This window comes from Zootoca vivipara, chromosome 12 (genome assembly GCF_963506605.1).
Source record: "Zootoca vivipara chromosome 12, rZooViv1.1, whole genome shotgun sequence".
Taxonomy (NCBI): Eukaryota; Metazoa; Chordata; class Lepidosauria; order Squamata; family Lacertidae; genus Zootoca; species Zootoca vivipara.
In genome coordinates, this window is record NC_083287.1 from 37,955,022 (window position 1) to 37,969,974 (window position 14,953).

Here is a 14,953-nt window from a genome sequence, read left to right on the forward strand (position 1 = left end):
GGGGGATTGAATATGTGCAAGTATTCTTCTGCTTTCTTTCTTTTTTCAAAAAAATGATGTTTTATTTTGGTTTATGTTTATTACAAAAAGGAGGGAAAATCTGAGTTCATTGTTGGTGAAGAACAACTGAACTTAATTGAAATGTAAAATGGGCTTTGCTTTCATAAGCCCCTGCGCCCAGGAGCTTTAATTAAACTGAAAAATATCTTAATTTGATTGGGTGTGTATTTCTTCTGAAAGAATTACAGTATGCCTCCCAAGGGATAAGTAAGAGCTGAGATGTCTGTCTGTCGTAGAGAGTTTTTCATTGGTTGGTTCCTACCATGGTGATATCTGAATTGTTGGGGCTAGGAACAACAAACTGGGTAAACTACCATAATGTTATCATTGCTGATTCTTAGTTACTTTGTTTTGTTCTCAATTCTAGAAACATTCAAGACAGATCTTTCCTTAAAGTTTACAACAAAGATCCTGTACATGCTTTCAGTCACATGCCCAGAGCTGTAAATGGAGATGTAAGGGTAAGTCGTGGTTTTTTCCTTGTTGTTCTCCAATTGTCTCTTTATGTATGATAAAAACCTGCATGGGGTGGCACACATGCCTGCACTTATCTCTTAATTCCACACACCCCAAAAAATGTCTAGAATAGAATAGAATAATTTATTGGTCAAGTATCAACCATACTTGGAATTTTGCTTCGACTACATTGCAATGTAAGAAAAGAAAAACGTACCTCATGCAAACACTATTCCCCTCACAATACAACAGCACAGCAAAAAAAACCACATACCTCCCTTTTGCTCACAACTACAGATTCAACAATTTGACGGCACAAGGAAAAAAGCTATTCCTGTGCCTAGACGTTTTTGTATATACAGTAGAGTCCTGTACCGACATCCGGATGGGAGTAAATCAAACAGGTGATCACCAGGATGCGAAGGGTCTACAGCAATTCTCTCTGCTCTCTTCCTGACTCGAGCGGCATAAAGTGTCTCTATTGGAGGCAAACTAGCACCAATTACCCTCTCTGCAGTTCCTACTGCTCGTTGGAACCTCTTCTTATCCAGCTTAGAGGCTGTACCATACCAGACAGTAATGGAATTACAGAGAACAGTTTCAATAGTACCTCTATAAAATTGGACCAGCGATTGTTGGGGCAGATTAAATTTCCTTAGTTGTCGCAAGAAATACAATCTCTGGTGTACCTTTTAAATAATAATATTGATGTTATCTGACCAATTCAATTTTTGAGAGATCATACAGCCCAAGAACTTAAAGGACTCTATCAATACAACCATGTTACCAAGAATGGAGATTGGCAACAAGATGGGAGGGTGCCTCCTACTGTTAAATAATGCTTGAAAATCTGCCACAATGGCTCCTTTCAAAGGCTGATCGATATTCCTAGTGCAGATATCAATTCTGTTGTTTGCTTACTGGTTAGTAAATGATGGGGAGTCCTCAACCCTCTCCCTCGGTAGTAACTGCTATTGGTGCTCACCAAGGTTCTTGCTTAATTCAGGATCTCGTAATACAATCTAACACAACAGAGGTTAGGAGAAATCTCTGTGAACTGTTAATGAGGGTTCCCACCAGTGTCTACTCCAGGAGATAACTGTTTTGCCCTGGTCGTGAGAAATCATACTTTGAAAGGGACCTGCCTTCAGCTGCTTAACCAAACCAAGAGAGTTTATTTGAATCTTAAGATACTTTCATACTGTCTCCTAGGAGGCAAAGTGTTGCTGACTACACCTACACTCCTAACTCAGAAACAAGCCTTATCGAACAAGTAATAAGCTTTATAGAATTCAGTGGGACTTACTTCTGCATAGATATGCTTTGGATTGTACCCTCCGGCTGTGTTCTCTTCTGATGGGTTGAATCGTGTCCCAAAATCCTTACATCCTTGCTCTCACATTGGTTTAAGTTGGGAGAGTTAGGGACATGTGCAACTTATACCAAAATGAAAACCTCACAGTCTTATGTAGTCGCTTCAGGAGCAAGCCCTGTTGAGCTCAGTGAGGTTTTCATTATAGGTCTAACTCTTCAGCTTGCATTGGTGTTTGGGTAATTTAAATTGACATAGCTAACGGCAGCTCTCCCTCGCCAGCTGTAAAATATTAAAGCAGAGGTGTTGAACTTCAGGATCCGGGGACAAATTCTTGGTTAGCCCTTGAGTTTTGCCCAGGCTACAACCCCTCTCCCTAGGCCATGATCCTCCTTGTTCCTTCACCTCGAGTGGTTTTGCCAGGTTGGAATGAGACCTTGGACTGTGGTAATGCCTCTTGTCTTCCTGGATATAGACCGCTTTCCCTCTGTGTGTTTATAAACTCCTGGGTTCTGGATTCGTAGAATGTGGCCTACTGTGCAAAGATAAGAGTCACATCTGTGGCTTTGCCTATATTTTCCTCTGGCTACGCCAGTGTTTACCTTTGGTCCTTTGCACCGATGCCATGCAGTCCCAAGGAGGTCTCCTGTGAGTGAATGCAGCCCACAGCCTGGAAAAGCTTCCCCATCCCTGTGCTGAAGAGGATTGATTTGCCCCTGAAACCATTTCAGATCTCTTCAGCACGTGGGAAAGGATTCAGTTGCAACTAGTTTGTTTTTGTTTGGGATCTATTTAAGGCCACACCTTCATAGCTATTACATTCCAAAAGAAGTAATAATTGGCCGCTGGTACAAAATAGCCGTTTTAAAATGGCAGCAAGCTTTTGCTGCCCGTGAGAAACCCTGTTAAGTGTCTTTTTTGTTGTTGTTGTTCAGGTGAAATCTTTCCTTAAGGAAAATATTCTTGGATGTATGTTCCTCTGGATAAAATGCATTAAGTGTATCGAGCCAAGGAATGTGTTATTACCAAGTGGGCCGCTTGGTTTTTTAGTAAGTCATAGAGGACTTTGAAGCGGATGTCAAACATTGTGAAAACCACCTGTAAAAATACGGCCTTTATAACCGTGCATCTGTTTCAGAGTTTTCTTGCACGCCTACTTCAGTGCTTTGCATTTGGAGTCTGAGTGCATTAAAGCCTTGCTGGAGTTATTAACGTAGCAGGGGCTGGTAATTTCTAAATATATACGCTGGGCAGCGAGGTGTTGCTTTCTGTGAAACGGTTTCTCTCTCTGCTTCTGCCCGGCTCTCCAGTGACTCTGTGGAGGTATGTCACACGGCAGGTGGCATGTTAAAATGTGCACCTCTGCCAAGAAAATTCATTTCCTGATCTGCAGCCAGCTCTCTTGGAGCTGTGATGTTATTAGCTTTCACGAGCTAAGCAGAGTCAGAACTTGGGCAGCCATTGGGGAGATGGACAGAATGGCGTTCACATTCAAGGAACGGTTCTTTCAGGTAAGTGCCTCTAAAAACCTAGCAGGATGGGACAGAGACCTCACGGAAGAAGTGCCCAGTTACCTGCTTTTGTTGCATTTTAGCTCATTAAAAAATGGGGAGGGAGGAGGAGGAGGAGGAGGAGGAGGAGGAGGAGGAGAGGCACGGGTGAAGCAGCATGGAGAAAGCATTAGCAGGCTAGTGAAAGGCAAGCTGGGTGAGGCATCATTCCCTGGCTCCCCTTCCTTTGACTGTACTTGTAATGGAACAAGCGGGCGTTTTACGTGCACAAAGCAAAGACTTCTTCGTAGGTCCAACATCTATTAACAGGTGAGACTGTCCTTCAGTCCTCAGAAGCTGGAACTCTTAATGATTCTCCAGTTGTAATAAGATTTCTCATTCATGTATATATATAGTTAGCTTGACCCAGTGTGGCAGAAGGACCGGCTGCATTTTTATGCCATTGATAATATGCTGTTGAATAAAGTTGAGTGCATTGTTAGGGGTGGCCGTTGGGCGTGGATGATTTGCTCTCCACCATCAAGTTCAGCTTCCTTTTCCCTTCAAATGGCAGACCAGCCCTGGGTGCTGTTGGTTTAGAACTGCTCCAGCAGAACAGATTGCCAGGAAAGAATGTTTGCTGCCTTGGAGGGCAGCTGCTTTAATTACTTTTTAACCCAAGCAAAACTTGTATCCGGGAGGATCGCCCATCCCTTCCAGGCGTCGGGTATTGATCGTAGAGGGTAAAACTACTTCAGAGGCAAGAAAAAACAAACACACGATCGAAGCCTTTCTATGGAGGTCCGTCCTTGTCCACCTTCTCCTTTTCATCTTCCCATTTTCCAATTTACTCTTTTTCAGAAGGGGCAGCTAGATTTAAGGGTTATCTCTTATATGGCTTCTATTCCTCAGACATACATATCCCTGGCTTAAATCTAAGGAAACATTTCTTTTCCTGCTGGGAAATGTTATTACCCTTGCTGTTGGGGGGCGGGGGCAGGGATAGTCAAGCTATTAATTCATTCCACTTCCTCGCTGCATACACAGCTTCTTTCAGGAAGAATAAAGTAATTAAAAGTGCCACTGTGTCTAAAGTTCAGGTGCAGACTGTTAAAGAGCTACACTGAACCCTTTCTTTCATTGGAAATGGGATTGTATCTATTTGCTGATGAAAAACTGTTACCTGCCACACGTATTACATTGATGCCTTACCTCCCAGTTTTGCGCAGCTTAAATTCTCTAGTCACTCATATATTTGCAAAAACAATGATTCCTAGCCAAGGCGGCTGCTGTTATTAGGCCAACTTAGGTAGCTGTCTAGGGCACAGACCTCAAAAGAGAGACAGTTCTATTCAGATTAGGTTTTTTGTCATATCTTACACACACACACACACACACACACACACACACACACACACACACTTATCTGTATTCGTGTTGCAAGTAGTTAGCCTTGCCTACAGCACAAAATAACCTGGTCATAGCTGTCAAGTTCTCCCTTTTTTTTAAAGGGAAATTTCCTTATGCTGAATAGGCTTCCTTGCGAGAAAAGGGAAGACTTGACAGCTATGAACCTGGCACCACCACTGCTTCTAGGATTAGGTAAAGTTCCAGTTCCATCACCAGAATTGTAAGAATTGCTCATGCAGTTGTTTACAGTGGTACCTCTGGTTACGAACTTAATTCGTTCCGGAGGTCCATTCTTAACCTGAAACCGTTCTTAACCTGAGGTACCACTTTAGCTAATGGGGCCTCTCACTGCTGCCGTGCAATTTCTGTTCTCATCCTGAGGTAAAGTTCTTAACCCGAGGTACTATTTCTGGGTTAGCGTAGTCTGTAACCCGAAGTGTTTGTAACCCGAGGTACCACTGTGCAGGTAAAACCCACCACTTGGTAACTTTTACATATTACTCCCCCCCCCATGGTTAAACTTTCTGGTGAAGGTTGCCCCCTAGTGGCCAGAATTTCCAATATTTCACAAAAAAGAGGGGGGGAATACAGTATATTTATTTATTTTAAGCAATTTTCACATTTTAGAAAGCCATCTTTCCAATAAATAATGTTCTCCTCAAACCCAATTTTATGCAATCCGTAATTTCATCTAATAGCCGTTACATACCCTGAACAACCTGGGTTACATTTCTGAGGAATCACTGTTTGTAGAAGGATTGTTCAAGTCTATGGGTCCCAGTGACTGTTTTTGTGGCCTTGGGCAAGTCCTGGTAGCCATCCATGAACAGGAATAATAGTGGCCTATCTCACTGGGTTGTTGCACTTTAAAATGAGTATGCTATAGAAATGATAAATTGGGGAGAAACATTGGCGTGAGTGGCTCTGGAGCATCGGTGAACTGAACTGCAAATTTGATGAGTCATGAAACTGTGTTGTATGATTGTATCAAATTTAAACTAGATGTGCAGAATCCACAGGGCCGCCAAAGACATTCAAGAGCATAAACTGCGCCCCTCCTGCCCCTTTTAATTTTTCTGGAGCTTATTGTAGCCAGTGCTTGTCGTGGCCAGAACTTTATTAAGCACGTATTTTCATTTAACTTTTATTAAATGTTAGAAAGTCATAACTAAATAAAGACTTTCAAGAAGCTCCCGGAATGCTGCAGATCCTTCCCCTCCATGTTTCTGATGACAGTTGTAGGACTGAATGAAATGAGAGCATGAGACCAGCTCCACTGAATTGAGAGATGGAGAGAGGGGGAGAAATAAAATTAGGTCAAAACCAGATTTATTGCTTGAAACTTTGTGAGCATATTTGTTCTGCATGGTTGTGTGTTTTTTTGGAAGGGTTTATCTTATATCACTGATAAGCAACATTTCGGTATATATTGCCCTGTCCATTTTTCTTCTTGTCTAGTTTTGTGCCTGTCCACTATGAAGCTTCATGGCTAGTAAGAATATATTAACAGCCTATTTAAAGCAGTTGGGTATGTTTCCTGCATTTGCAAAGTGGAATGCCTGCGTTTGGACACCCTTGGGGCCCAAACAGAATAATGACTTAAGTTTCTTCTAATGGCAAATGACAAAAAATTCTGTTAATGGCAAAAGACGGTTGAACATTCAGAAACAAATCCCTCTGGCCCCCAAAATGATGGGGTGCAAATATGCTGCTGTCTTGGGTTGTGTATGCCATTATCATTTGCTCAGGCTACAATGGGCTCCCAACTACAATACTGGTGTTTGAAGCCAGGTACACGTAGAAGTTAGCTACAATCCATAACTATCTTGTTGTTTCTTGTGAGATGCCTTTCCATTCCAACTAGCTTCCATCAGATCTGAAGATGCAAGGCACACATTCACTTCTCAGTTAAGCTGAGGTGTGTACATTCACGTTAGCCATTGCACATGCTCAGAAAGCAGCTCGTTGAATAGGAGGGGGGCTGGGGGGGCGGTTGTAGACATGAGGAAACCAAACATATAATGTGTGTTGGGTGAAGACATCCCCACCCCCTTTCAGGTGTGTACAACAATGGGCAAATGTGACTTGAAATGCAGAATTGGGGTGGGGTGGGGGGTGGGGACGGATGTCTGCCCTGTGCTTTAAGCTGCTGGTGTTTCTGTAGCCTTGGCACTGGAGAGCATCCCTGAGAAAATGGGGCAGCGTGTCAATTCTACACACACACACACACACACACACACACACACACACACACCAATGGCCAGGCCAGGCAAGGGTAGTGGCTGTCTTACTTCTTTCGTCTCTTCAGCCTGGGGCTCAAAGGATCAAAAGAGAATTGGGCTCAGAGGATGTGCTCCAAGGGCTCTTTTTTGCAGTACGTAAGCAGGGCTGCCCTGTCTCTCATGCTCATTTCAGTCAGTATCTCATCTATATAGATCAGTTGTAATATTTGGAGGCTTTGGGGGGGGGGGTTGGAGGGAAGGCCAGCAGCTGAGGATATGATAGAAGGGAATGAGTTTCCTCCTACTCTCATAATGCTAGAACTCTGAGAGATCCAATAAAGCAGAGTAATGGAGGTCTCGGGATGCACAAAAGAGAGAACTTCGCACAAAGCATAGTTAACCTGTGGAATCCGCTCCCCTAAGATAGAGCGGTGGCCACCCTTTTGAATGGCTTTAAAGAGGCTTAGACAAATTCATGGAGGATAAGACTGTCAGTGGCGGCTAGCCACATTGGCTGTGTTCTCCCTCCACTGCTGGGGGAAGCAATGCTTCTGAATTCCACTTGCTGGAAACTGCAGAAGGGGCAGAGGGTGTCCTTCCTACAGGCATCCGGTTGGCCAATGTGAGAACAGGATACTGGGGTAGATGGACCTTTGGCCACATCCAGCAGGGTTCATATGTTCTTATATTCAATAAATCAAGACGGAAAAGCAAGATGAAAAAGTGCTTCCTTCTCACCCGCCCCACCTCCCTTTCCTTTTCCTTTGATGGAGAAAAGAGAAGAAGTCAGGCAAATGTCCTGGATTAAGATTGCAGAACAGCCGGCAATCCCTCAAAACAAGTTGTTTGTTTTAGAGTTGCAACACTGGACCCATTATCTGGCGCAGAAAGCAGATATTTAAGCAATTAGTATTTTTTAAAGTCTGGTATGGCTGAGGCTCCTTGGAATTCGTTTAAAAGGTCCCATCTGGTGCTTCTCTGCTCCTGCTACTTGGCGTGGGACTCTGTTTACTTTAGGGGAGAGATGCGACTGCACATCGGCTCAGTATCGACTGTCCGCAGGATACCAAAACTCATCCTTCCCGCAGCATTGCTGTCTGCTTCTTTCTAGTGCTTTGTCATTGAGAGGTTATGACAACACAAGCCATATTGTATTTATAAACATCACGTGTTTCCTTGCCATGGCTCGTGGTGTCTGCCAAGCAGAACACATGGAAGAAGCATTTCTCGTTAGCTCAGCATTGGTTTTGGTTATCCTGATTTCCGGAACAGGGCAGGAAAACGCCAGTCTATGCTCAGATTTAACTTTTGTGCAGTGAAAGCAAAAGCCTCCAAATGGCCGTGAAATCGTTTGAATGAGGAGGCAGCTCCTCCTTCAGACCTCCTCATTTTTTTCCACTGAAATTTCTCTCAGTAAACGGGAGCATGTCAGTTCAGTTTTTTTGGGAGACCTGAAGGGCAGCGTTAGACACAAGTGCTTTGTGTTGCACTACCTCAAAGACTCCTGCTAGAAAAGTGAGCTTTGCTGGACCATGTAAGGTAAGACACGGCTGTGGAGAGATGCAAAATTTGTGTGGGGCTAAATGATTTATAGTTTTGTTTTGTTTTTGTTTTTTAAAAGGAGGTTATAGGCTGGCATAATCTTGAGAAAGCAAAACTATAATTTTGTGTGACGCATAACGGGAGGAATGAAATATGCTCGCTTGGCTTTTGTCAAGTTCCAAAATATATTACTCTGTTTCCACTGTGCTCTGAATTTGTTCAGACCCAGGTGCCTCCTTGAGCTTTTAAATGTTGTCTCCGATGTATTGGGTCTGATTCTGCGAGGAGAGTGGGCTAATAAGTAACAAAGGAGCTGTTTATTTGCTGCTAGCTCTCCAGTCAAAAGGAAGCCTCACTGAAGTTGCTACATCCCAGATGAAATCGTTTCTAAAATGTGAAAGACAGTGAAATGTATGTGGTGGTGGTGGCTGAGACATGCCTGGGGGCGGGGAGGAATGGGAAGTGCAAATGCTACCTAAAAAGTGGAAAGCCATTCTGCATGTCCCCCTTTCTACCTCAGGATCCAGTGGTCTAGTGTTGGGTTGGGGTGTTCAGTTCCAGGACTTTTTTGAAGCAGGAGTAACAGCATCATCTACAAGAGCACCTCGTAACTCTTGGACCATCTTCAGTCCAAGTGAATGAGAATGAGGTTTTCAGTTTTGTTTGTGACAGGTTAGCACTGGGGAAAGGGGGTAGCATAAGCTGGACATTTCCTTCCTTCCTTCCTTCCTTCCTTCCTTCCTTCCTTCCTTCCTTCCTTCCTTCCTTCCTTCCTTCCTTCCTTCCTTCCTTTTTTCTTCAATGGGGTTCCTACTTCATGTTTTAATGGTTTAAATGGAAAACCTTCTTTTCAAGACTGTTTGGCGTTTCTAATTAAAAGCTGACGGCTGCGTTCAGCTGGCTGAAGAGCTTTTTTTTGTGAAAGACCAACGTGCCTTCCAAGCTGAAGCTGAGAGCATGCAGTCAGAAGTAAGCACCACTGAGAGCAGCAAAGCTTACACTCATGAATCTATGCAGAGGGTTACACTCAGCTTGATGCTCACAAACTGGGTGGTATTATGTACTTCTGCTCTTTGGAGGGTGTTTGTATCTGTGCATATGTAAAAATGGGTCAACACAACCAACTGCATTTTTGGACGCTCCTTGGTGCGTGGCTGTGGGGCCTGCCATCATGAACACCTCCAGTTCAACGTCTGGCACTACACCATTGATGAGGTGTAAACTACAAACAGCTCCTCCAAATTGTGGGTGCTGTACGACCATGGCTGAAGTAGCTGGAAGGACATAGCATGTGGGGTCCTTTCACTGTAGAATACCCATGCCAGTTCTTGTAGCAATGTGGAAGATATGTCCCCCATGTGCAGTAAATAAGCCAGAAGTCAGCCACCTTTTTGGAGTTTTGAGCAAGTGTCATGAGTGCCATCCTCTGGTGACTTATCTTTCTCCCTCCACCCCTGCCTCAGATCAGCTCCCCCTGCCCACCACCACAGATATGCAAAAGAGAAAGTGTGCAGGCACACACTTCACTTTCTCAATTGATCTGGGTTAAAAGTTGGGTTCCGATGAATTAATCAGAACCTTGAAAAGCACCTGGAACTGAGAGAGGATGTGGGAAAGACTTCTTTCATCAGCACTATGTGCTTCTCAAGGGTGACCCACGGGTGACCCCTGCAGCAACTCACCTTGGCAATTAGAGCTATAGGCATAGATTGTTTTGTTGCACACAGACTCCACTCCTCATCTCAATTGGGCTCTCTAGAATTGGGCTTTATTCCCCCTTTCTTTCAAAGAGTGATTTGGGGCGCTTCCCCCTTCACACACACACTGTAAAAAGGCCCCAATTTAGACATATTTTCCTCAGGTTTGTAGGCTAACGTTTCCATTGTGGTTGCTGCTATAGAACGTTCTGTGTATTTCATTACATTTTGGCATAATGAAGCTTAAGGCAGCATTTCACCATGTCCCAGAAAGTAAAAACAACAGCGGTTCTCAAACTTCTAATTAAAGGGACAATACTGTTCTTGGTTCAAGAAAAAAAAAGTTGGATTCATACCCTTCCCAGATTGGTTTCCCCCTTGGCTCTATATTTCATATTGCTTACAGGCAAGGCAACCACTCCAACGACCTGTTTGTTGTTCAGGCCTCTGTGGCCTTGGCAGTTGCTACTTACTCCTCCTCTTTGACAACCAGCATTTCCTTTCTCAAAACTCATGTCTTTATTCAGACCTTTTCTGTAGCGCTCGATAACCTGCTATCGGATAACTCTGCGCTCATTATTCCTGTCAAGGCATTTTGCTGTCTGACACGAAGGCCAAGATGGCATCCTCTCCCACTCCATGCATAGTGAAGCTGACTGGACAGGACAGCATTCTTCATTGCACCCGAGGACAGCGTGCTGGCTTGGGGGGGGTATGGGGCAGACTGTGTGGCACACAATCCTCTCTTCAACACCTCACCGCCACAGCCTGCCCCACACCCCAACATCTGCCGCCTGAAGCAGCCACCTCATGCTGCCTTGTGGTGAGCCCTGGGTGAGGATTTGTCGGGACATTTCCTAGAACTGTCACCTTTTGTTTGGTAGCACAATACTGCTCAGGTTCATGTTTTAACACATGCACGTACCCTGCCATGCTGCATTGAAGGGTTTGAGGCTGCAGCACACTCTGCTGCACAGCCAGACTTGAAGCAGTGTGTCACAGCACAATAGACACTGGGGGAGATGTTTCAGGCCCTGATGAAGAGGAGCTATCCTGCATCTCTGCACTCTGTGGGGAAGTTTGAGGGAAACTGCAGTTGGGTGCTAAGGCTATGAAAGGGTCCAAGGCAGACACCTCACAGTTTGCGTTCCTCAGCCTTGTTTTTCCCCTCTCCAGGGAAGCTATCTGGTCAAGTCACGAGACTCAGTCCAACCATGACTTGGCCTATGCGTATTTACCACCCTAGCTTTAAAATTGTCGCACGCTAGTAGCCTATATTACTGTAGAAGTAGGAAGCTGCCCTATATCCTGTCAGAGTAACCCTTTACTGTGTATTTGGACTGGCAATGGCTCTCCTGCCTCAGGCAGAGGTGTCCTGTCACTCAGTATGCATCGTTTTTTAAAAACAAAAACCCTAGAGATTGAACATGGAAATTTTGTCATACAGTGATATGCGTTATCCCTTAGCTGGGTGTGTACACACCATTTAAACCACATTTAAAGCACATGACTTTACCCCCAAAGAATTATGGGCACTATAGCTTAAGAGTGCCATGCATTGCCGTACTGTGGGGCTAAACTGCAGTTCCCAGGATTCTTTGGGAAAAGTCAAGTGCTCTAAAAGTATTGTGTGTATGCAAGCATGGTCCCAACTTATAGTATGCCACTAATCAAAGGAACTAGATAAAATATAACAGCTTTTTCCAGCCTAGGTAGGAACACCAGAGCCTGTAGCAGCCTAGCAATTCTGCAGTGTATGAATATTTGTCAGTGCTTAAGAACCCAATGTCATAAGATTTGCAAATATATTTGTATCTTGCTATATGTGGATCGAGTCAGGGTGGGGAAAGGAGATAAACCACAATATGTTTATTTTCCTTTAGTGAGCTGGAGAGCAAGCAATGGGGGGAAATGGGTATGCAATATATGTATTCCCCCTGAAATCCAGTGTTCTTATTATTAATACAACATCTGCTTACAGGTGTAATCTTGTACAAATGGCAAAGGATGATTTGTGCATTCTTTTGCTTTGCTTTTGTATTAGTTTTATGCTAACCTGTTCCATAGTCTTATAATAGAAAACATATTTTTTAAAATCAGGTTGCTTGACAATGCCATTTGATACTGAAAAGGTTATGTTTCTCGTTGTTCTTGTTTTAATCTGAAGCTGTTTTATAGTTTTATTTGGCTTTGGCAGAGGACAAAGAATTGCAAATATGGAAGCACAACAAACTCCAAAGATGCTGAATTAGTATATAGGAGAGCCAGACAGGCCTGAATTTGTTTTGATTTGCAAGATCAGTTACTAATGCATTTACTTTCGTTCTTCTTTCTAAAAAAAAGAAAGAAAGAAAAATAAATTGGAAAATGGATATTGCAGCCTCTATTGTGCTGAAGAAAAATTGTTGATCTTGTACATAACTACATATTTTGGAAACTCTTCCTATGAGATTTGGGGGTAGTGGTAGCATTTCATAAAATCATAGAGCCCAAAACTCGTTACAATGACATATGGAAATTATTGAATACAGATACATTTCTCTAGAATCTTTTATGAAGATAGAGAAATGCTGAAGGCTAATGAGCTTGAACTCGCTCTTGAAGGTCTGAAGAGCTGTAAAACACTTTGCAGAGTTGGCTTCCCTGCAAAGTCTTAAAATTCATCTCTGAATGTTTTATAACACCTCTTCCTGCTGTCTTTAATCAAACCCTTAAGGATGGAAACATCTGGATTCATAGAAAGATAGCAAGGTTATTTTCCCTCAAACTCAAAGTTAGAAAAGGTAAGAAATATTTTCCAACATCCTTAACCTTGTTTGTACAACATGTCAATATTATGTTCACAAACAATGGAGGCAGCTCAAAAGCAGTAAAATGTTCAAAAACCAATAATAATTACAGAATAAAAACAACAAATTCCAACATGTGAATATGCACATTTTTAGGACAGGCTTTTCCTGGCCCATAAGACCCCTGTTATTTATGAATTTCTGTTTTTATGGTAAGTTTTTTAATTGTTCCAGTCTGGCTTCAGACATGGTCATGGACATAGGCGTAGCCAGGGGGGCAGAAGGGGGCAGCTGCCCCCCCCCCAGAAGCAAAAAATTAAATGGTTAAGGTGCGCTGGTGAAGGGAAGAGAAGCAGCTCAAAACTCCCGTCCCAAGTCCGCGCCTCGCTCTCCCCAGTGCGCGCTGGGCTGGGGGCAGAGAGGACGAGCGGCAGCGGCATTGCTTGGAGGGCGACGCTGCACTCCCCCTCTCCCACCCAGCTGCTGGCTGGCGCGGAGCAGATTTATTATTATTTTTGGCGCCTCATTCCACCCCCGCAACGCCTTTTTTTTTTTTAACTGACACCTGAAAGAAGGAACGCGCAGCTCGTTACGGGACAGGGGCCCACGAGCCGACCGACACTGATAACTTAAAACTGCACAGTTCAGTAATACACCACATACTTGTGTACTTGGCCACGTCATTGCCAGCCAATGGGGGGTGGGGGCATGGCTGGCATGCCCCCCCAGTTTTGATCCTGGGTACGCCCATGGTCATGGAGCTGAAACTGCCTTTGGTCGCCTTTGCTGATGACATTTATCAGGAGAAGGAGGGGGGGTAATGCAACCCTGATTTCTCTCCTTGATCTCCCAGCAGCTCTCGATACTGTTGACCATGGCATCCTTCAGAGACATCTCAGGGTGGGTTTGAGGAGGACTGTACTTCAGTGGTTTTGCATCTACCTCCAGGGCCATTTCCAGAAAGCACTCATGGGAGGCTACTGTTCTGTGGTGTCCCACAGGGTTCCATCCTGCCCCCCTTGCTATTTGCCATCTGTATGAAGCCTCTGGGAGCTGCCATCGGGAGATTAGGAGTAAGCTGTCTTCCATATTCAGCTCTGTCTCTCTGTTCCATCTGAATCAGGAGAGGCAGTTGAGGTGTTAAGAACAGTGCTTGGAGGCAGTGATGGGTTGGAATAGGGCCAAAAAACCGAATCCTGAAGAGACATGGGTGTTATGTGTCTTGGGTTCTCATGTCCTGGAAGTGGGGAGGTGGCCTGCCTTGGACAGGTGGTTGTGATCCCCTGAAAGGAGCAGGTTCGCTGTTTAGGGGTTCTCCTGGATTTGACACTGTCATGGGAAGCAGTGGTAAGGAGTACCCTTTTTCAGCTACTTTACCAGCTGTGACCTTTTCTGGACAGAGCTGAGTTGGCCCCTATACTCTCATAACTTTTATATTGGATTATTGCAATGCACTCTGTGTAGTGCTGCCCTTGAATATGACTTCCAAATCTCAGTTTGTCCGAAATGCAGAGGCCAGATTACCATATTTTGCTCCATAAGACGCACCTGACTATGAGACGCACCTAGTTTTTAGAGCAGGAAAACAACAAGAAGAAAAAATTCTGAATCACACCCTCCTCAAATACAAGCGCAAATTCTTACTTGAATAATTGTATCCCAAGGGAATATATTTTTTTGCATACCTTCAACAGTGCATAGATATACATGTCATTTTCAATGCTATACATGTCCTGTTCAATGCTATATAAGTCACTTAAATTTATAATCGTATTGTACTACTTTGGCTATGTGTTTAATAAAATATTGAATTCTTGCATTGCGAAAAACGAAGATTATGGTGAAAAGTGAAAAACATGAATTGCAAAAACAAAACAAAAAACTAGAGATTACAGAACAAAAAGGACTTCAGATATGAAATCAGCATTGAAATAACATATAAGAACAGTTGAAAAATCTCACGCAACAGAAAAAT

General features: G+C 43.7%; 1 protein-coding gene across 26 annotated transcripts in view; it reads left to right on the forward strand.

Moving 5' to 3' along the window:
- The window catches only part of KIAA1217 (KIAA1217 ortholog), a 333,401-nt gene that overhangs the window by 255,960 nt on the left and 62,488 nt on the right, over window positions 1-14,953 (forward strand). For 24 of the 26 annotated variants that reach the window (XM_035129887.2, XM_060280831.1, XM_060280846.1 and 21 more), the window contains one exon: window positions 428-521. In XM_035129887.2, coding sequence (XP_034985778.2) covers window positions 428-521 — 94 coding nt within the window. Of the gene's footprint in view, window positions 1-427; window positions 522-552; window positions 3,340-3,462; window positions 8,490-14,953 lie in introns of those variants that run through there. The other 2 variants (XM_035129877.2, XM_035129882.2) reach the window with 2 other exon arrangements.